Source organism: Furipterus horrens, unplaced genomic scaffold (assembly GCF_987537825.1).
Source record: "Furipterus horrens unplaced genomic scaffold, mFurHor1.1.pri manual_scaffold_17, whole genome shotgun sequence".
NCBI lineage: Eukaryota > Metazoa > Chordata > Mammalia > Chiroptera > Furipteridae > Furipterus > Furipterus horrens.
In genome coordinates this window covers 43,020,927-43,045,184 of record NW_028327187.1, presented here as the reverse complement: position 1 = coordinate 43,045,184, position 24,258 = coordinate 43,020,927, and the positions used below count along the sequence as shown (strand labels likewise).

Here is a 24,258-nt window from a genome sequence, read left to right as displayed (position 1 = left end):
CTTAAATCAGAATCTAGTCTTTGACCTATGTTGAAAATCCCATTAGTGAAAAATGAAAACATGTACATCCTTATTCCCATACATTTTTGATCAACATTTTCTGTGAGGGCATTTATTAGTTAATGGCATGCCTTGGAAAGAATAATGAGCCCCAGCCTGAGTGACTATTCATAATCCCGTCAGAATCCTAACTAGAAAAAAATCAGATAGTTCAGAATCTAATACAAAAAAAAGGCAATTCTTAGATACCACTTACTGTAAGCCTACTACCCAGTCTGATATTAGAACAGTTATGAAAAAGCAGGAGCTGAATCCTTGGCTGCGAGATTTAAAAATGTCATTATTCTGTAGAAATGGCCTTATAATTGTTTTAGGATTACATTCCCTTGGAACCTTCTGTTTTATTTAAACTTATCTTTCAGTGTTTCACACAGCCTAATTTGTTGCTTTATGAATATAATTTTGGGGTAGAGCCCATGACTTATTACTGCTGTTTTTTAATCTTCAAGGCCTTGCTTCACCAGATAAATGTTTATTGTTGAATACAGGCCCTGTTCTCATGAACAGTATCTTGGAAATATTTGTGTGAATAATATTTTTTTAATTTAAAGATGATTCAAATATGTTTACCTGATGGGACTGGAATACCTTTATCGGGAAGAGTTTAATTGCTCTTTAAAAGCTGAATGATATAAAAAGTGTTTGCCAGGTTACCTCCACAGAGGAAACAGGGTTAAATTGCACTAAGTGAAGGATCTATTAGAGCTTGAACTACAAGCAAGGGTGATTATTGGAACTGCTGTCTTATTTTTAAATCATACATTTTGGAGGATTTAGGGTTGGTAAACAGTTTCCCAAAGGCAGTAAATTGGACCATATGCCTTACTGGAGTCCTTATCAGACTCTTATTACTCTATATGCTGTACATAAGAATTCTGGAGTCCAAAATTTCTTCCTGTTCCGCATTTTGGTTTTTTGTATCCCTCCCTCGGTATCTAGCTCAGTGTTACACACGTTAGGTTTTCGATAAATATTTAATTGATTGAATCACAAGGAATTACCCATAGTCTTTTCATGTACTGGGACTTTGTCATTATCAACTATAAACTCAAAAAGGTCTTTGTTATGAAGATTTTCATAATGATGGAATTTATTACTAAAGGTTTTGGCCATTACATGATAGCACATAAAATTTATATATTTTTTCAGCATAATAAAGGCTAATGTGTAGTCTTTTAGAAAAATGTTTAAAGATCCAGCTGAATCTTTTAATTTTCTTTTAACATCTTCGTAGTTTTTAGCTGTTAGTTGCAGAGCCCTCGGGCAATTGTCAAAGGTATTATGGAAATCCTTTTATTTTATTTTTTTCTTCATTCTGGGAAACTTGATTTTTAAAACAAGGTTCATAACTCATTTTCCTGTCAAGGACAGTTCTTTCTTATTTGGGGAGTAGTGAGGACTACTTGGTCTCAATCAATTGTGACAAAGATAGAAATCATTATGTGATTTTTTTTCCCATCTGTTAACAGGAATAGCCTTGATTTTTCTCTTTAGAAATTAAGCAAAATGATAGTGTGTGGAGAAAAATCACTGTAATTACCACTAATCACAAGTTTTGTTCAATCAATTAATAGTGCTTTGAAACTCTTTTAGTAACAATAAATCAAGTATTAGGATTTAAAAGTTCTCCTTTCACTCATTTTCTGCACCTGCTTAGTGTCAAGCTTCAAGCAGTATGTTTTTGTTTAATTTTTAAAATTTTCTTAACATTTGTTTCCAGTATTTCCCACTTGGATAGCAGAAATCTTGGCTTTCATTTTTTTTCCTACTTCATAGTGTTTCTCATTTAATTTAAATGCTGCAATGCTGCATGAGTTCTTTCTGAAGAAGAATAAATCAAACTTTCAGAACACTTAGGAAATAAATACTTACCAACTAGAATATGTCTTTTACATTCTAATCTTGTTATGGAAACTAGCGATCATTTGGATGATTACTTGTAATAAAGATAAATTCATGTAACATAAGTCTTTTCAGATTGGTCTTTAGTCCTGCAAACACATCTGACTTTCTCTCCTAAGCAATCGCTACTGTGATTAATTTTATTTACTTTTATATTTTTATTCTTGTTTATTCTATTTAGTTGTCCCAGTTTTTCCCCCTTTGCCATCCTCCATCCATCACCCCGGCTCCCACAGTCAGTCCCCACCCTGTCGTCCATGTCCACAGATCATTCGTACATGTTCTTTGACTACTCCCTTCCCCTTCTTTCCACCTTATCACCCTCCATATTTTTTTAACATGAATCCAGCAGTTTTTAAATAAAAGAATAACAGAGTTTTTTAAATGACTGAGAATGATGTGGGTATATTCTTTTGAAGTTGCCTGCCAAATAAAGGCAAAAAAAATGTTGGTTATGTTGATTGTAGCTGTACCAGATTTTTTCATCTCAGGAAGTTGAGTTGCTTCAAATTACTTGATATTCTGTCATATATAAAAACCACATCAGGGTGATGCCACAAGAAGCATGGCAGTTTAGTGTGTATTTGTTTAATTATGACTTAAAAATAAAAACTATAGCCCCCCAAAATAAACAGCCCAATGCTCTTTCACTGTGCCATCTGGTTAATTATGGATAGAATATTAGAAATGGAGGTCTTGGAATAGTCTGAAAACCATGTATTGATGGTGTGGAAGATGGAGTAGAAGTGTGTGGGTGTGTCAGGGGAGAGTAAGAGCACACATGTGTGTGAATGCGTTCGTGTGAGCGTGTGTGTAGCTGCATATTTTTAAGGTGGGAAATATGGCAGCAGGTGGTCCAACTGCTGGAAATTTTGAGTTGGAAAGGGATTGCTAGACAACAGTTTTGATTACCTGGTCTCAGCTCTCTAAGCTTTTTCAGCCTTCAGCTGTACTTGACCTTCACCTTGGGGGGATCCACTATTAGTATGAACTCTTAGCAACCTTCATTCTGCCTTTATCTGGAACCCACTAAAGTGCGTCTTATATTTGCTAGAATGAGCTACCTCAAAAGGTATAAGCTGGGAAAGGCAAAAACCTATGTTCGGCTAAGCATCTGGAGATGGTTAGCAGCTGCTTTTTCTAAAGTTCTAATGCGAATGAAAGCTTGACTTTACTGCTTAATTCTTAGGATGGAATATAATCTAAATTCTTCTGCATGAGTCTTTTAGCTGAGTATTTAAAGTCAGTATACTGTGTGCTTTCATGGGCATTCAAGATCGTGTGTGTACGTGTGGAAGTCCATTATTGTTAGATTCCTTTTGTCCTTTTTAGTGCAAAAATGTTGTGGAATATATTGATTAAACTAAATGGAACTTTTAAACCACCTTTTCTGAAAGGAAGTGCATCTGCACTTGATTGGTTTTCTTCTTTAAGTCCTAATGAGCACTGTCCAGAGTGGGTTAGTAAAGAAGTTGCATCTGTGTTGCAGATGAGAACACACATGCAACCACTATATAAAGAAAAACACTAGATTTAGACAGATTCAAGGACTGTTAAAGCAAAGCACACACAGACACACACAAACACACACAATCTTGGGGTCAAAGGAAATCCCAGTCTTTCTTACTGTCAGATTTATAAGACAGTAAGCACCCCAAAAGATGTGTTTGAAGTGATAGATTGCTCCACATGCCACCTGGACATGGGCAGTGTAAAACAGCAGCTAAAATCAAAACCACTTGAATTCTGGCTCAGCTTTCTCCAGACAAGTACTTAAAATAGCTTAAATAACAGGATGCGAGGGGAGGGAAAACATTTCCTTTTAAGGATATGCATTCTTGGTGTGATTCAAACTTCTGCAGGAACATGGCTGCATAATAAGTTTATTTACTACTTTAAGGTTACTTGGGAGAGGGTGTTGGGAGAGTTAACTGGCATTTAAAATATTACTTGGTAGAAGAGCATAGTGAGGTTTTTTTTTAAAACAGAATGCAGATGTAAGCCTACCTGTGTCATGAGAGAGAGAGACAGAGAGACAGAGAGAGAGAAGGGGAGAGAGAGAGAGAAGAGACACCAGGGAGAGAACCTGTTGTTACAAACAGCTGGCTCCTTCCTGATAATGCAATAACCAGTATGAAAGAAGGGCCTCTCTGGTTCAGCATTGGGAGCCTCTTAGGGATTATTTTCTAAGTATGGTGATTTTTCTTTAAAAATAAGAACACGGTCAATTTATTGAAATTCGTCCCTACTTTCTGTGGAAATTTTGTTCACTAGGTAGGTGGAGTTTCTTTTTTCCTGCTTCCCATTAATGTCTATTTGTACTGCCCATATTTTCTGGACCATTAAGTTGAGACATGTGCTTGCAGAAACATTGAGAATGCTCTAGATAATACAGGTTGCATGATAATATCTTCTTTATCAGGTGGTTGAATATATGTTGCCGGAACAGAAGTCTTCATGTCTCACCCCATGCCAATATATAGTTAATGAAAAAATGGCAAATTAGTCAGGAGTTCCAGAATATTTGTACCTTGAGAAAATCAAGGATTGCCATCCTGCCAGGAGGTTGTGATTCTAGTTTCCAGTTGTTAAAACTGTTTTCAATCTACGTCTGTGTGTTTTGGGTCAGTTTATTAAATTCTCACATTTATGTCAAACTCAGGAATTGAAAAGGTCATCATCAAACATAGTTTTGAGCTCCTGCCTAATAATGTCATTGATAAGATGGAAGCTTTCTAAAATGCCACTGCGCTATCTCATTTTCTGCCCTTTCAAAGCACAACACATTAGATCTGGGATGTTGTTTAAGGGTGAGTAGGGAGCTAGAGATTGTAAATAAAATAAGCATAAAGCTCTTTTAAAATAATTGCACCCAGCCCTGGCTTGAGCACCAGCCTGCAAAACAAAAGGTTGCTGGTTGGATTCCCTGTCAGGGCACATGCCTGGGTTCCAGGCCAGCTCCCCCAGTTGGGGGTGTGTGAGAGGCAACCATACATTGATGTTTCTCTCCCTCTAGGTCTCCCTCCCTTCCCCTCTCTCTAAAAATATATAAATAAAATCTTTTTAAAAAATGCTCATCTTTTAAAAAATAATAATAATAATTGCATCCAATTTTGTCTTTTAAGTACTTTGCCAGCTGGGAGATTTTGTAAAATTAATTGCAAGCCACCTTATTAGTCGCTCTCTGCCTTCTTAGTGAAATTGTTTTCTTCAAAAGATATGATTTAGGAGCTTAAGCACACAATGCAATATACAGATCATGCATCATAGAAATGTATGCTTGGAACATCATGATCTTATTAACCGATGTCACCCTAACAAATTTAATTAAAAATGAGTGAATAAATGAATAAAACAATTTAAATCCAAAAAAAGCTTGCTATAATTAACTAGGACTAACACTAAAATGCCTTTGATCCAGTGGGCACACAATGCCATGTGTAGATGATGTTTTCTTGAGTTGTACACTTGGAACCTGTACGGTTTTATTAACCAATGTCACCCCAATAAATTCAATAAAAAAGAGTAAAATATGAACAGTAAAAAAAACGCCTTTACAAGAGGTAGTAAAAGCTAGATCTGCTGATAAAATAGGGGAAAATAGCAGAATAGGTAAAACTTTTAAAATCTGTAAAACTAAATGACACATGTTCAATGGTTCTTTTCTCATCTCAGCAAAAATATAAGATGGATATTCCAGGTGACTCATTTTGGGTTTTAAAATCATGGTTTTAAGTAAAAACCAGGATGTTCTGTCTGATTAGTTTCTGTATCTGGTCTCTAGCCCAGTGCCTGCCACAGAGTAAGTGCTCAGTTTGTCACATGGTCTTTCTTAATAAAGTAAAGCAGGTTTGTATATTTAGAACATGAGAGAGCTCCTGCCCTGACAACCATCCCTGGCTGCCTTCTCGGATGCTCCTGGGTGGGTGTGCTCACTTAGAAAACCAAATTACAGATCTGAAGGCTGCTGGGTGGGGACAGGATTAGAACAAAGTGAATGAGATTGAATGTTATTTAAGGGATATTTCTGTCCTTATGGTTTCCTGATGGAACTGCCATTCAGTCTTGTGCTATTTCTGTATAGTTTGTCATTGTTTAATTTTGTTTTTAAAATGCTCATTAGGTTGGAACATTCTTTTCTTGATTAATACTTGAGAATCAGTGATTCTGCAAAAAGCATTTTCCCCATTGCTTATTATATGCAAGGTACTGCATGACATAACTGGACTGGGAGACTTTTAAAGTTTAGAAGAGTCTTTATCAAGGGATTTGCAACCTAATAAGATTGTCATGTAATCAAATTCTTTTTCCACCGACCCTACCCCCTTTAAAGTGTTCCTGTTGGTTACTAAAAGTATCTGTTATTACTACTGTTACTTCAAAATGAAGTTTCCACGTGTTATTATTTTATGTTAGTTATATTTTAAGGTGGCTACTTCTTAGCATCTTTTAATCACATGAGTGAGTTTCTTATTAATGTGCACCAGAGGTTATTTCAGAGGGGGCTCACACAAGTGGTGCTTCTCCATCTTGCCTACACTTCTATTGCTAATAAACTGCCAGATAACCTAGACTCTCACGACTTTGGTTTTGATGTAGCTTTGAATTCATTATAGTTTTCCAAAATTTATTTTTAAACATCTCTACCTTCTACTTCTATTGTAGCACTGATAATACAAAAAGAACAATTAAGTACCTGTTACATGCTAGGTCTAAACTGAGTCAATACAAGATTAAATTATGCTCAGATATGTCATTTCAGAAGTCAGAGAAAAGAAGAATACATTCGAAAGTATTTTTATGTAAGAAATTGTTAAAGTGGACAAAGTTTTGATAGTTGCAAGGCATAAGCTATCTCCTTCAATAAAGTTGTCAGAGAAATAAAGTACTATTTATTTAGATAATGAGGTATTGTAATGATACTATATCATTACTCTATATTTGAGAATATTACCCTATATTTGTTTTTAATATGTATTACGATTTTGCCTCATTTTTTTAAAAAAAGTGTGAGAGTGTGTGTGTGTGGTTTGTGAAGTTGATGTGTATATTGAATTTAGAATCAGAGTGTGTTAGAGCCAAATAGGGACCTTAGAGATCATTTGATCCTAAGCACTCCTTTTACACATGAGAAAACTAAGACCTGGAGAGATAAATTGTGCAAATTAGTAACCAAAATGAAATTCTGTTTTGTATCACAGTACTCCCACTGCTGTGTCCTTTCAACCATGCTGTGTATCTTTCACTGTGCCACACTAGCAGTGAGCTCAATGTTAATTGTTTAAACAAATAGGGGGAACAGGTCAGTGTATGCATGGGAGAAGGTGTATTGATTGAAACCCAAGAATTTCATTCATCAAAAGCTGCTAAAATCCTGCTGTATTGCCCTATGGATCACTTTGTTCTTTTCAGTGACTGAAGATGTTGCTGAATTGATTTCTACATATAAAAGCTTAACTAATGTAGTGTTTGATGTATTACCTTTGTATAAATTCAAATCAAAGAAAATGAAGATGTACCCTAGAGGAATTAAATGTTTTACCTTGAAGGAAATGTGAGTGATTTTCAGAAGTGTTGAGTAGTTTGGGATGACGTTTTAAGAGCATAGAGATTTTATCTGATAGATTTAAAATGTAATCATCTATAAGAATATTTGTTTGAAGCCCTGGCTGCTGTGGCTCAGTGGATTGAGCATTGGCCTGTGAACCAAGTGTCGCTGGTTCGATTCCCAGTCAGGGCACATGACTAGGTTGCACATCAGGTCCCCAGTTGGGGGCGTGAGTGAGAGGCAACCACACAATGATGTTTCTCTCCCTCTCTTTCTCCTTTCCTCTCTCTTTAAAAATAAATAAACAAACAATTATTTTTTAAAAATATTTAAAAGAATATTTTAAATATTTTAAAGAATATTTGTTTGACTCTGAATATACGGCATTAAAATTAAACATAGAATTTCTTCAGCCTTCAAAGCATTGGGGAAATAGTTTCATATAGGATATTTAATATTTTAATAACTGGCAACATTTGGCCAATATGAAGTACACTTAGATAATACTTAGAATAAAGTCAAAAGTATTTTTCATGGCCTTTAAGAGCTTTTATGATCACTTCCCTAACCTTGTCTCTCACTTTCTCCTTTGCTCACTCTGCTCAATTCATACTGGATCTTTCTGTTCCCTAAACACACCAGACACAAATACATCACAGACTTTGCATTTGCTATTCCCTCTACCTGCAATCTCTTCCCCAGATATCCACATGATTTGCTCCCTTACCTCATATAAGTCTTCATTCAAATACAACTTCCTCAAACTGGAGATCAAAAATGTCTGGCAGGGGCAAGGCAGGGGAGAGCAATGGAGAAAACTTGGGACAACTGTATTAGAACAAAAATAAAATAAAATAAATGTCTCCAGAAGTTTCCGAATGTGCCCTGGGGGGGGGTGCCAAAGGGGCAAATTAGCCCCCAGTCTAATCCCTTGCTTTGTTTTTCTTTGTAGCACTTACATTACATTATATTTTATTTTTTTAATGTTTTTTATTGATTATATTGTTACAACAGTTCCAATTTTCTCCCCCTTGTTCCCCTCCACCCAGCACCACCCTCCCCCAGCAATCCCCCCCAAGTCCATACCCCTGGTTCGTAAAAATTAACTATCCCCCCGCTCTCAAATATTAGGACCCTTTGTAATCTTGTAAAGGACAATGGGCGAAGGTCTCAAGCTCCTCTAGCTGCTTCAAGCTGGACATGGTCGTCGTCCTACCTACCCTTGGGTCCAGAAAACCCTAATAAGAGTGGGGGTGTGGAGGGGAGGGTGGCCTTATATTTTATAGTGATACTTCATGTTATTTTTACCTGTTGTCATTAGAATGTGAGCTCTTTGACAGCAAGACTTTCTTTCAGGTTCCAGTATCCCCAGTCTTAAGAACAGTACCTGCTAGTGAGTTCTAAGTAATATAGAACATGTTTTTTAACAGTGCCCTGATTATCTTCGGTCATTTTTCTACTCAGATTTTTTCCTTTTATTATAATAATTAAATTTATATAAGAAAATGACTTGGAACATAAGGAATAAAAAACATTGTTGAACGGTAAGTATGTGAAATTGCTGGTGAAATTCCAACTTCCTTTACTAAAAAAATAATATGCTCAAGTGATTACAGCCCTCAGCGCATTAGCCCTCTTTTCTTCTAAACTAACTTTTGGTCATTGGTCAGTTCTTTTATCATTTAACAGTTTCAGATTGAGCATCTTCAGTACTGAGATACACATACTCTGCTAAAACTCTAGTAGCACACACACACACACACACACACACACACACACAAAGGTTATATATAGAGTCATATTAAACACTTGCATTACTCAGAACTCCAATTATTTTTATGAACTCTCTATTTGTCTTGGACTAATGTTTATTTACATTAACTCCTAAGAAATTGGCATTGAAGGTGGTGGCTTAATTTCAGGTATGCTTTGTAATATAATCAGCATCAATTCAGAAAACTATTCTATTAGGCTAATGGAAGAATAAGGAACATAAAAGACCCATATAGCTACAGTATAAATTGTTTTATACCATGTCAGTGTTTTATTGGTGTACAATCTATTTATTCTTTTTAAAAGTTCTGTTAGCTTCATGACTTAATACTGATTTATTAAACAACTATGCTTTCTTAGTATTTGGGTTGCTATTATCGGCAAAGCTACTTATACACTGTTTAACATACAAGATACATGATGTAAATAAAACCTTACTCCCTCTGTTAAAATTTGCTTTTCCCTTTCAAACAACCTTAAATACCAAACAATTAGAAGGGAAAAAATTGTATTTAGGTAGGCTCACGAACTGAGCCTCAAATGAAAAAAAAAGCAACAAGTTTTTTTTTTTAACCTTTTTTTCCTTTTTTGTTTACTCTTCCTTTTTACAAAGATCTCAACAGCAATGGATTCATTTGTGACTATGAACTTCATGAGCTTTTCAAGGAAGCTAATATGCCCTTACCGGGATATAAAGTGAGAGAAATTATTCAGAAGCTCATGCTGGATGGTGACAGAAATAAAGATGGAAAGATAAGTTTTGACGAATTTGTTTATGTAAGTATGTGAAAATCCACCATTTTTACAAGTAATGATTGTTCCTTTGTTTAGTGGGATCGTAGAGTCATAAGTACGATCTTAAGTTCCGAAGTATATCATATTAGTACTGTTATAACTGATAAAATTTATCTCATCCTATCCACTAAATTTAATTAGTTATTTTAGCCGTTAGAATATCTTAACAAAATAATTGAGAAAAAAGAGCACTGACCTAAAGATACAACACACTGCTCTCTTTGTAAGGTGAACAGTCTCCTTTAGAGCTTCATGAAAGGGCATTTTTCAAGGTGCTAAATGAAATCCTTGAAGTGCCCTTTTCTCTCTCCCTCAGTGAACACTGTGCTCCCAAATTTTAATGATACACCCTGACTCACAGTCTTGGAAGTTTCCTGAGCTGAACATTCTGATTAAAAAGATGTTTGCTACTCTTGTGGTAGTACCTAGCTGTACCATTTTCTCTAGGGTGATAATTTTGATAATTAAAAGTTAGAAGCATATCTTTTTAGTTCATTGGAAGAGGCATTTAAAAATTCTTCTGTTCTTCTCTAGTATCATAAAATAGTATTCTTCGAGGTTATGGCCTGTTTTCTTAATTTTTTGCCCCCTGAGCACCTGGTTTATTGTTCTGTACTCAGTGTTTGGAGAGTGTATGTGTAGCACTCACTATTTTAAAAGAAGATTTTATTAACTTATTTTTAGAGAGAGGGGGAGGGAGGGAGAAAAGGAAAGAAAAATAAATGCCTCTCTAACACATCCATGCATGTGCACTGACCAGGAATCAAACCAGCAACCTTTCGCTTTGGAGGAAGACACTCAACCAACTGAGCCAGACCAGTAGATCAGGGCAGCACTCACGACTGAAGCCTAATTATTTTAGGTACTAGCAAGTGAGTTATAAATTTTTGTATATGTTCCATTTTTCAGTCCATATTCACTGACAAAGCATTTGAGATACGTGCTAAAGAATAGCTGTTGCCTGGCCAGGTACTCAGTTGGTAGAGCATCATCCAGATACGGCAAAGTTGCAGGTCGATCCTAGTCAGGACGCATACAAGAATCTGTAGATGAGTGGATGAAAAAACTGTGGTACATTTACACAATGGAATACTATGTAGCAGAAAGAAAGAAAGAACTCCTGCCATTTGCAACAACATGGATGGAACTAGAGAGAATTATGCGTAATGAAATAAGCCAGGCAAAGAAAGAAAAATACCATATGATATCACCTAATACAGGAAACTAAAGAACACAAACAAAGGAACTAAATAAAACAAAGAGCAGAATAGCAGTCAATAGGGGGGAGCTGGGAGGGAGAGAAGGGGGATAAGTAAGGGAAGGGTTTAGTCAAAGAACCTGTATAAATGACTCATGGACATGGACAACGGGGAGGGATATGATTGCGGGAGAGGGGGTGGGTTGGGTGGGGGAGAGAAATTGGGGGAAAAGGGGACAACTGTAATTGAAAAACCAAAAATTAAAATAAATAAGTAAATAAAAATAAAACACTATATACAGGGAAAAGAAAAAGAATCAACCAATGAATGCATAAATAAGTGGAACAGCAAATTGATGTCTCCCTCTCTCTATCTATCTATCTATCTTACCTATCTCACCCCTTTCTTTCTCTCTCTCTCTCTCTAAAAAAAAAAAGGAATAGCTGTTGCCTCTTTCCTCAATTAAGAATATCCTTAACAATAGTCAAAATATTGTAATTTTATACGGTGCCAGGTGGGTACTTGAATTACCAGGGGATCACTTTGTAAATTATATAATTGTCTAACCACTATGTTGTGCACCTTAACCTAATATAAAATAATATTGAATGTCAAAAAAGAACACCCTTAGCATTTTACCTTTATTTATTATTAATTTAAGACCAAGTTTGACTAGATCTAATTGGGCATTCCTTTCAATATTTGCAAATAGCTAATTAGTGCCGAATATTTGTCACAAACTTCCTAGCCTTCTTATCCTCCTTTTTTCATGGTTTATTTTTGCCCTGAGACACCTGAAATGATAACATATACCCCATCAGTAACCGCAGCAACTGAAATTCTCTGTTCTCTACAGTCAGAATTAACCCCTTTAAGAGCACCGTAAGAGTTCAAGAAACAAATACACTAAGGAATGATGTGTACTCAGCTGCTAGCATTTTGGGGAAAGGTGTTACTATTTTAAAAATGCAAACATGTGTCATAAATATAATGATATAGTTCTTGCCATCTTCTTTTGAAATACTGATTTCCTCCCCACAGTTTTTGTCTCCAGTTATTGCCAAAGCCTTTGTTTTGAATTCTGTGTTCAATAGTAAGTTGCGGTTGACTTGCAATATGAGCACTTGCATGTCCTTTGATATATAACTTGCTCACCTTGTAACTGCATGTTTAATTGTGAATTTAAAGCAGCTTAAAGCAGTAGTTAATTGTGATTGAGTTTTTTTTAATATAATTTGCTGCTTAGAATTTTTGAATCTAGAAAGAACAGACTTAAATCATTAAGACTTGCAGTGTGCCAGTACTATTAAGGAAGTGTCTTTGAGAAAAACGATCTTAAGGAAACAATTTTATAGACTTTGAAATGCTGCAGATTCTGCACAGCTGTTTGTGGTCTTTAAGAGAGGATGTGTGATTACCTTAATATATTCCTAATCACCAGGGATTTTTAAAGTAAAATAGTAATAAGGACATTTTTGTTTAAATGTCCATTTTAGAATAAGAAGGAATCAAAACATTTATACTTCATTTTTCAAATTGAAAAAAATAACCTGCGTTCCTGAAGGAAGTGACATGCCCAACATTACACAGGGAATTGGTGATTTTTTTCCAATTGTCTTCCTTCCATTCAAGAAATCTGAAATATGAAGGACAGTAAAAATAACCTGCCTGAAGTTTCAGAATGATACCACCATGACTGTACTGAAGGAAAGATGGGCGTTTAACCAAATGTTTGTTCACTCCCATCTGATTTGTCATCAATAAAACAGCTTACGGGTTGTCATATGGCTAAATTTCAGTTATACCTGAGAAAGATGAAGCTATTCCTGTCAGGTATTAACATAACGAAATAGAAATAAACTTGCTGTTGCATGTTAGCATTTTGTTTTTCATTTAAGGGGTGTTAATTGCAAACCAAGCTACAAACAATAGCTCTTTGTTATTTTGGAGAACATATATGAGGCAGAGTCCCCAAATTATATGTAAACTTCAAATATTAAAATTAAATTTGATACACTGATTTTGTTTCCTGTACTTCAGAATTAAATTACTGGGCTTTTATACTTAACAAGTTATTTTTTTAAGGTAATAATGGTTTTATTTCCTTGCATCTGTAAAAAGACTGGTAAGGCAATAAGGTCTTTCAGCAGAGATGTGTGCATTAAACTTTTATTTTCACAATGAGATGCTTGCTTTTGCATAATGGTAACAAGTTGTTGACCTGTTTGAGAACTTTTACTAATAGCAACACCACCAAATAAAGTGCTTGGAACAGTGCCAGGCATATATCAAATGCATATATATAACACCTATATAAGGTGTTGGTTGTTGGTAGTTCTTTCTTTCTTTTTATTTTTGTTTTTTAATTTTTATTATTTATTTACTTATCTATTTATTTATTTATTTTTATTGGGGGAAGGAAGGGAGAATGGAGACTCCCAGTCACCCATAAGGGCCCATAGGAATTGCCTTTTTTTTTTTTTTTTACAGCAGTGTTCTTTTCATGTTATTACTAAGTTTAGGCCTACAACAGATTCCCCCCCGCCTTCCAAAAAATGTAAACATTTAAACCTGCTATTTTGAAAACAAGCCTCAAACACTGGAAGCCGGTCAATATTTTTTTGCAATTCTTTCGGAAATACTTCCTTCTTAAATTCTTTACCTCTCTGGATTTTTTTTGGTTTGGCCACTAAGTTCTGTGCTGAGCTAGAAAGGAGATGGAAATTTTAAAAGGAATAAGAAACATATATATATTCCGCAAAAGAGACTGGAAAAGATATATAGACCCGGAGTGAGCAGTGCACACCAGAAGTTTGTTCACACATGCTAAAACAAGTTCTTCCTCTTAGGGAAAATAGCACAAAACAGTGAGCTCATTAGTATCACAATGGGCAGCTTTGAAAATATTCATTGAGAAGTCTCTAGCACAGTAGCTGGCCTTGTATTATCTCTGATTTCAGAGATCCTTGTTAGCAGAGGCTTATATTCAAATAGCTTTGTCATCTGCTCCAACAATTTTCTTTTCTGAAGTAGCAAATAAAATAGATTCTCGTATAGTGAATCAATTTGACATATACATAAATCTCTAATTATATTTTAATGTTTTAAACCTAAAGAACAGGAAAATATTAAAGAGTTGAAAATTCAGCTTGGTTGTAATAATTTTTTTAAAATATTTAGAAAATGGAGGTCATGTAACTTTTCTAAGACAATTAAAAATTAACTAATTTAATTGCAAGTTTGAATGTCATTCCTGAGCATTGGGAGTTTAACTAGACCTGTGTAATTGCATTACAATATTGCACAGCATTCTTTATTATTATTACTATTTGTATCGTTCCTCTTTTCCATAATGTATATAAATTTAGATTTATTTTTCAGCGGAAATTGTGAAAGTGATCCTCATTCAAAAGTATTTGTAGTAAGAAAAATAACTTTATTTGTCATTCTGAAGCAGTAATATTTTGGACATTTTTGTCATTCCAGTGATTGATGGTATGTTAGTCATGAGGAAATGTACACATTTTAGATTTTAATTTACTGGACAATGTGTTTACTAGAGTTCAGAATAAGGTAGAATAGTGAACATTGTTTTTTCTTTTTTTTTAATATATATTTTAAGATTTTATTTATTCTTAGAGGGGAAGGGAGGAAGAAAGACAGGAAAAGAAACACTGATTGGTTGTCTCTCACGTGCCCCCAAACTGGGGGGTGGGGGGCTTGGGCCCCAATCCAGGCATGTGCCCTGACCACGAATTGAGCCACGGACCTTTCAGTTCATAGAATGATGCTCAACCACTGAACCACATCAGTCGGGGCTGAACATTGTTTTTTCACTGAGCCTAAGTAATAGTTTTCAAAGGAGGTGTTATGGGAATAAAATGCATCAGTTAAGACTGCTACATTCCCAGGTAACCATTTTATTTTATAATCTTGTAAGTTAAGGTAAATAGAATGAAATTAAAGTTGTACTAAAACAAATCAGAGTATAAGTAAAAATAATTTTAATAATTTGAAAATCACCCAGGGTGCATGGGGCAGCTTCACACTACAGGAGTCGAGGAAGCCAGAGAGAAAGGAGGGTGCTTTCACTGGCTGTGTGCAGTATCGAGAGTAGTCAGTGTGTATGGGGGTGTCTATATCTGTATACACACACATCCACATCCATTCTAAAATTCTACTTTGAAATTACAGGTATAGCACAAAATCTCAGCTATAGAAATTTAGTAAGCTTGGTTTTGTAAAACTTATTGCTTACTATTTTTCTATATAAAACTGGCTTTATAAATCCAAGGAAAATCAGGATATAAGAAAGGTAACAGGAAAAGAAGTCTCTGTGATAGGGCCACTGATAACACCAATAGCAACTTTTCTGTTATAAAAAGTTGCTCCCTAAGTGGATTAATTACAAAAAGGTGCCCCCATAAGAGAGGCTAAATGTGAAAAGGCACGCCTGCTTCTGCCTTCCACAGTCAGGTGCAAAACGCAAGGCAGGCCAGGTTTAGTGGAGCATGACCTGTATTTCAGCTTCTACTGGCGTGCTTGCTTTCCTAGATACAGCCTGAACTGACCCTGTTCTATGAATTTCAAACGCAGGCTGCACTTCCTGAAATGAGTGTGTGTGTGAGAGAGTATGTACTTACCAGTAATGCTAAAGACCTTCAAGTTATTTTCTAATGTGTTCAGCAACTTTTTCATTAGGGCCCTAAGTTTCTTTTGATAAGTGCACTTACATGTTCTCAACACCTTTTAAAGAAATTTTTATGGAGGTGCTACCTCTTGCTCTCGTTTTACTGGCAGTGGTTAATTTAGCCATCAAATTGGCAGATCAGGAACAAATTTAGGTTTAAGCAAATTCTAGTATTTAAGAAATATACAGACAGCCCTTTACAATGTCAGTTCATTCAACCAAGTGGTTCAAGTAGGGTGTGACATTCGCTTTGCTACAACCTGCTCTTGGACGATTAGAATTTGCAAGTTAATTTAGTTGGCCATGTTGTGTGTTGTGCAGAGAGACTGGACATTGTATATGCAAAAACAAGACAATCTCTGAAAAGCCTCTTCTGTGTTTATTCTCAATAGTCATCTATTACTGCCAACTTAACACATTTTTTCACCTTATTATCCTATACATTTTGATTGAACAAACTCTTACTGAGCAACTCCTATGACACCAATAAATGGGATTTTGGGTTCAGTCATAAATTTTCCTCTTTCTTTGCACTAAGAATTGTGGTTAAAGAAGGGGAAATCCTTCAACTTCTCTTCAGAAAAAGAACAAAGCCTCTCTTGTTCATAGAATATTAACAAATCTACCTATGCCTTTGAACCACACTAGTTTTCGGCTTAAAGCAGATTCACTCACTGCATGTGACACTTAATGTTTTTGACAAGTGTGTGCAGGTTACTTTCCGGCACTTCATTTTCAGTAGCAGTATTGTAGCACTTGATTGCCATTTTAAAAACTGAAGCCCAGTTCTCCATATTTTTTTAACGCTCATCTTATATGGGCTAAAATTTAAGTGATCAAAGTATAAAAGGAAATAAACATGCTTATTGTTCTACTTGATACAAAATTAATTGTGAGTCAACAACATATTTTAATTAATAGATTTTTGCAGAGGTGAAAAGCAGTGATATTGCTAAAACCTTCCGCAAAGCAATCAACAGGAAAGAAGGGATTTGTGCTCTGGGAGGAACTTCAGAGCTCTCCAGTGAAGGAACACAGCATTCTTACTCAGGTAATAGTTTCGTGTGCATCAAGTTAACACAATGAACTAAGTAGACTGCATGCTATAATGTCAAGGAGGGTCTCTAGAAAAACATTACCTCTTAATTAAAAACACAGAAGTCCTTTGTGACATGTATTTGGACTTACAACTAATATTTGCCTTAAAAGCATTTGTAAGTATTTATTGTATGGCTTTGTTATTTTGCAAGAGATGTGATATAATATGTGCAATGACAAGCTTTATTATAATAGAGTTCTCCAACAATATACTTTTTTAAAAAATTTTTTAACTAAATTCTCTAAGGATCAGTTAACTCTCCTTGGTTGTTTTTTGTTTGTTTGTTTGTTTGTTTGTTTGTTGTAGTTGTTGTGGTTAACTTTGTAATTCCTAGTAGCCACTGGGTTGTAGTCAAGTGTCTGGGTTTCCAGAGAGGATAACTACATGTTTGTGATGCATTAATGTTCAGCATTACTAAAAAACTCTGTTAGGCTTTAGAGTTATATTTAACCTAGAGTATGAACTAATTTCTTGTTATTCAACATAATTTTAGAGGAAGAAAAATATGCTTTTGTTAACTGGATAAACAAAGCTTTAGAAAATGATCCTGATTGCCGACATGTTATACCAATGAACCCAAATACTGATGACCTGTTCAAAGCTGTTGGTGATGGAATTGTGCTTTGGTAAGATGTTGGCTTATTTTATATACAAGTTTCCTAAGTTATTTTCCATGTAATTGATGTATTTGGTTCTGGATGCTTGACAGCATCATCTTGAGAAATAGTTGGAACTGAAAATTATCTCAGTTCTGCCCATTTCATCTCTAGGTCTAACCATGAAAGTACTACCAAGACCTGAATCAAAAATGCAGTCTCATTTAGCCTGGGAGTCTCTTTATAAGGGAGCCCTCAACTTCAGATTTCTTCTCATCATTGAGCAAATAGAACATGACAACTTTGTTTAATTTCAGTATGCCAGTATCTTTTTATTCTAAAGTACCATAGTTTCCAAAAGAAAAAGTAAAAACTCTTCAATTCTCACTCTCCAATTACTTATTTCTGAAAAAAAATACGTTTGCCACTGCTGCTGCCCCTGAGCCAACAGTATCTTGGCAGACATGACATGAGATTATCAACACCTTGCCAGTTGACACTCTTATTTATAAAGGCAGTGTGGCACAGGGTTAAAAGCATGCCCTGTAATCAGTCTACCTGGATTCATATTCAGGCTCTGCCACTCAATAGCTGTGGAGCTATAATCAAGATTCCAACTGCTTTGCATTTCACTTTCCATCTATTATGATCTCTATTATTGTACTTTCCTCACAGGGGTGTTGTGAGTGTTAAGTGATTACATACATATAGAGTGCTTAGAATAGTGCAATGGATATATTTAATATGACATTATACAATACATAAAACTTTTTTGTAATAAGGTCATTTTGCTTGTTTGAAAAACTGATTTTAAAAATGTAAAATATTCCCTATTTTGTGTTTTATGAGTGCTAAAAAAAATAATTCCCCATGTGTTTTAATAGAGAGAAATAATAATGTGGTACTACTTATTTAATATTTCAATTTTGCATGGAAAGAAGCATCATTTTTCCTATGCAGAAGAACATGTTTTAGGGCAATATTATAAACATCTAAAATTTTAAATTTTAACTCCAAATTTTACCAAATGAGATTTTTCCTGATATATTACAGATTCTAGCCTAATCAACATAGCCTTTCTTTCTCTTGCTGCTGTATTACCGGCATCAAATATAGTGCTCTTAGCTCATCATTTAGGCACTCATTAAATATTTGGTATATGAAAGAATCTCATGCTCAACTAATTTTACCTCTTTGTGGATAAATGGCATTTTTAATTGTGAACTATATAATCTAGAAGAGATTCAATTTCAGTGTGGGAGTGTTCTGATTTTAACATTTATTCAATAGTTTTTTTCAATATCCATGTTCATTTTTATAAAAGAATGTGGAAAATACAAAATAAAATGAGAGAATGTACCCCAATCCCCAACTCAGAAGTACCCAACTACTGTAAATATTTTGGTCTTTTTAAAATTTGCTGTGTGTGCGTGTGTGTGATCAACATGATAAAAGCCATATATTGCATTTTTCAGATTACATGAATGATATAATAAACCTTAAAATATTTGTGAATATTTACATTCTTTAAAAATAAAACAGCTCTATATCATAGAATTGTACACTTGAAACCTATGTTATTTTGTTAACCAGTGTCACCCCAATAAATTAAATTTAAAAAAAGAAAAAGTAAATCCACTCATTTTAAAATTTTGTTTCAGCAAAATGATCAACCTTTCAGTTCCTGATACAATTGATGAAAGAGCAATCAACAAGAAGAAACTGACACCCTTCATCATTCAGGTTTGCATTGTTCTCCCCACTGTCTTCTGTGAAACTATTTGAGGATCTGTGCTACAGACCATAGGCTCTGTACTTGTATCTTCTCATGTAATTCTTACAACAACTCTGAGTTCAGGATTGTTATGCAGATTTTACAGAGAAGAGAGCTGGGACTCAGAAAGGTTTTTGAGCTTGCCGGAGGTTGATATTGGAACTGAAGTTCAAATCCAGGTCTAATTCCAAAGCCCTATGTTCTTTTCATTACGTATTGTGGTTCAAACATGCAAAAATAAGCAAATATACAAGATGGTGCAAAGGTAGGTTTATGGTTGCCCTTATGGAAAATAATACAAGGAGAAATTTAAGTGTACTCACAACTGTAAGTCTACTTTTGTCCCACCCTGTGTTTAAACACTTACTTAGTATATTTAAGGAATAGAACATTTGTCTGTTTCCTTAAATGGGTATTAGACTATTAGATAGCAAAGTTTCCTCAAGCATGAACACCTCTTAGGATGTGGAGATTGAGAACTTCTAGAACTCTTTCATCTACATGCGATAGACCTCCCATTAGACGGTTTTAGAAACACAACACTTAACGTACATGGATACACTACCCTAGTCACAGCCTTTTTATTTAGTATTTCCAAAATGACCAAATAAAAATGCCAGGTTAACTTCCCGTGAAATTCTAGAAAAGACAATAGCAATAAGGCTGAGATTTGTTTCAGCTATGCTTTTAATACCAGTGTCTGCAATTTGTTTTCTGTCGATCATGCGTGGCTGAAACTAATATAGGGTTTTAATTTCTGTGTTGAGTGCTATTTTTAGTGAAAGGAGAAGTCAACTCCTAAAAAATGGAAAGGTCAAAAAGCAAATGTGTAAATTGGCTGTCTTGCAGGAAAACTTGAACTTGGCACTGAACTCCGCTTCTGCCATTGGGTGTCACGTTGTAAACATTGGTGCAGAGGATTTGCGGGCTGGGAAACCTCACCTGGTTTTGGGACTGCTTTGGCAGATCATTAAGATCGGTTTGTTCGCCGACATTGAATTAAGCAGGAATGAAGGTAACAGAACACACTTGTTATTTTGAAAATTGTTTAATTTTTTTTTTGCTAGTCATGCAGACTGTCATGCTTTCACTTAATTGAGGTGATTAGTTGATAACTAAAATTAACATAAGTAATGCTATAATGTCATTCAGGAAAGCAGCCTAATTATAACTTTCTTCCTTAACATTTGTCTGGCACTTTAGAATTTATTTTGCCATAAAGACACAAAAGCAGAGAGTTTAAGGAACTCTCTTAAGGTCCCCAAACTTGATATCTATGATTTTCTCCTTTGCCCACACAAACCCCACCCCTTCACACTCTACTGCTGCGCGCCATCTCCTATCATCTTTAATTCTTTTTATATTCTTTCACAGATTTAAACCTCTTAAAAATATTCTATCCTGCCCTTTATGGTCTCATATTTCCTGAACCAGCAGAAGCATCATCCTTCTTAGAGCATAGATTTTTAAATCACATCATGGATTTGTAGAATGTATAAGCATATGCAATGCAATTGTCATGGGGTCCTAGGAAGTACTACATTGTTCTTTCCCTGTAAACACCACTGCAAATATTCATATTTTATTCCAGAAATCACCATTTCAATCCTCAGCTACTTTTGGGAAAGAATATATATTTGGGGTTCTCAGTATTTCAAGGTCTCATAATGTCTGTCAAGAGTCTTATTTTGCACAATTTTTATCCATTATAAGACTTTTGCACTTCAAGAATTTATTGTACTTACACTTTCAATCCACTAAGAGGTGCCTATATTTGAACAAATGCAGTTTTTCTAATTGTTGGCTTTCTCCTCCACAGTGATGTTTTGTCTTGTTAAAGGAGTTAGAAGTCCATTGGGAAAGGAAAAGGAGACCACAAGATAAAATTACATTGGCTCATGTAATAAATCAAGTGATTTATCTTTGACGAGGTCATAGCTGCATAGCTGTCAGGCTGTTTGATCCTTTCTAGTCTTTGACTTAGCAGAGATGAGGAGCAGAAGGAGGGTTTTGTACAAATGATCATGCTGTCTCTCTTGCTTAAATCTCAGTGCCAAAATGACATGGCATGAAGTGGAGTCCATGAAAGATGAAATCTGCCTGATATACATATTATTTATACCTCTTCAGAAATCAGGCACTTCCAGTCTTGTTCAATATAAATCTCTTATTTTATGGGAAGTTAATATTGCATAAGGATTGCATGACTTCTTCATAAAACAATGCTTAAATTTAGACAGTCCTCTACGCCAGCAATTTTCAAGTCCTCTCTGCAGCAAGAATTTTTAAAGTATGCAATACCTGACTATTTAGTCAGGGGACTGGCCGCTTTCCCCTTAGATTGTCAGATTAAAAAATGACAACAGCCAACACAACAATAGCTGTCTGGTGTGAATGAATTAAAATTATGCCTATTTTTTTGGTCAGATCAGCAAAAAAAATTTTTTTGGTGTGCTGCAGAATTTCAGTAAGTAGTTGATGTGTGCCACGAAATGAAAAAGGTTAAAAATCACTGGTCTATGCAAACATCCAAGCTCTTTATTTTCTGTAGGAATATTTACCAAAAACCACCCCTCTGCTTCTGCCATACATTCAACAACAAAAACTAGTGAGCAGCCTTTACATGTTAGATGCTATAGAAAATGTACAGTTGAATTATATTCCATTAAAAATAGGTTTAACACTTCAAGAGCTAATTAATTATACTTAAATGTAAATACCATAATGTTTCTATGTTCCTTTAAACACAAAGTTAAGTAAAAGTCTCCACTGTTTTAAACATTATCCCCCAAATCTGTGATTTTACTATCATTAAACAAAGACAATTTATGTAAATATGTAATATAATGTGAAAATACTCATCCTAAAAGCTATAATTTATTTGGTATTTGGAATGTGAAAAAATAATAAGGAAAGGAAAATTATATTGTATATTTGCTGCGTATTCTCATAAGACAATTTTTTATCTGTATCATCTTATAATTATCTACTTATATATTTATCTTCTATTAGACTGAATACCTGTAAACCTGGAAGTAGGTCATGCTGGTATTTGGACCTCTATTATTTAACAGAATGACCTTGTAATGATCATTGCCATATAATATATTGGTCATGTGTTTGTTTTCTTTTTTCTTACAGCCTTAGCTGCTTTACTTCGTGATGGTGAGACTTTGGAGGAGCTTATGAAATTGTCTCCAGAAGAGCTTCTGCTTAGATGGGCAAACTTTCATTTGGAAAACTCGGGCTGGCAAAAAATCAACAACTTTAGTGCTGACATCAAGGTAATGTACCAAGAACCGTAACATTTTGGGGGGATGTAATGACTTGAGAGATTTCAACCCACCTTAACAGAGGGAAAATCCCACTGGTTTATCACCAAGCTTTGTTGCCTCTTGGCCTCAATGGGAGATTTCAGTAAAGAGGTGGAGCCAAGTAAGAAGCATGAACACCAAGTCTAACTTCTCTTTTGTGGAAAAAGGTAAAAGTATTACATTCCTAGTATTTTATAGTTTGCTTACTGTTAAACATTGAGTATAAAAAAAAAAGTGGGCCATGACGATTCTATTCCTAACTGCCTTTCCCACGCCACAGTGTACATGTTAGTAAAGACCTAGAAGAGAAAGAAGGCCTCAAGATTCCCCTTCTCCTTTCTTATTTGCCTCATCTCCTATTATCTGCTCCCACCTTTAGACATTTAGTCCTTGAGTGTACTGATGAGCTATTATATATACCTGTGTCTCCTACCTCAACCCCTGCCCCAGTGCCCTCCTATTAAGTCTACCTCTGACATAACACCTGCCACATAAATGACCCACAAAGATGCCTTGTGTTGAATAGAATCCTGGAGCTCACTGCTCATCATGAGAAGTAAGGGAAAACTAGCAAGGGAAGGAGACATTGGTAGCATGGTGTCCTTGGCTTCTCAAGGAGAGAGGGCCAGAATTATCATAGGAAATATCATGGAGTTCTCATTAACTGACTGGACTCTCTTCCAAATCCAGATGTTGGGACACAGGGAACAAACTCAAGAATCTTGACCATGTATCACTGACCAATATGCGGTGATCATATCAATTTGTTCAGTGGTGAGAGGAAGTAATAGGCTATTTGCACTACTGATTTCATAAGTGAAAATTACAGATGGCCCCCAAATTATGAGACCAGTTGGCCCCACCCCTTCTTTTAACTCACACAATGTGTTTGGCCCAGTATATTATGCTTTATGCATTAGATGTATTTCTAAAGACCTCTTGTAAATGCATTTTAAATGTACTAAGGAAATCTTATTTAAAAATGAAGCTTGCTTTGAATATTTTTAAAGTGAAACGTGAAAATGGATTTCCAATTTATCTGTCTTCACCTGCAAAGCACTTTTCAGTGTAGTAAATACAGACTCTGCTGGATCTGTTCTTTACCTGTTCTTCTCAAATACATAGGATTAGATTCTCTATTCTTCCTGCGCTTTTAGTAGGTAACTATAAATGAAAGCACTATCACAGCTGTCGTACACTACTAGAAGGAGGAAAATCCTGTGCCCACTAATGGTAGGATCTGGGTTCGCATTTCATGAATTGCTTTGAAATCACTTTGACTCACCTGATTATCCCCATGCTTAGGATAATTTAGAGAACCTGGGTATCGAAATCACTTGTGCAACTTGTTTAAGATGCAGCTTTTCTGGGTAGCTCCCAGAGAGTCATTCTATTTTGTAGGGATGGGGTTGTATCCAATAATCGGCATTTTAAACAACATCCCAGAGAATCAGGATGTACATAATCTGTAGAGTTTACTGTGAGGAACAGTCCTGCATAGCCTGTCT

At 35.3% G+C, this 24,258-nt stretch overlaps 1 protein-coding gene across 2 annotated transcripts in view; it reads left to right on the top strand.

Annotated features, from left to right (window-relative positions):
• PLS3 (plastin 3) overlaps nt 1-24,258 on the top strand; it is a 49,078-nt gene that overhangs the window by 9,928 nt on the left and 14,892 nt on the right. For both annotated transcript variants that reach the window (XM_090264393.1, XM_090264394.1), the window contains 6 exons: nt 9,897-10,060; nt 16,889-17,018; nt 17,560-17,692; nt 19,324-19,405; nt 20,286-20,451; nt 22,578-22,720. In XM_090264393.1, coding sequence (XP_090120519.1) covers nt 9,897-10,060; nt 16,889-17,018; nt 17,560-17,692; nt 19,324-19,405; nt 20,286-20,451; nt 22,578-22,720 — 818 coding nt within the window. The remainder of the gene's footprint in view (nt 1-9,896; nt 10,061-16,888; nt 17,019-17,559; nt 17,693-19,323; nt 19,406-20,285; nt 20,452-22,577; nt 22,721-24,258) is intronic.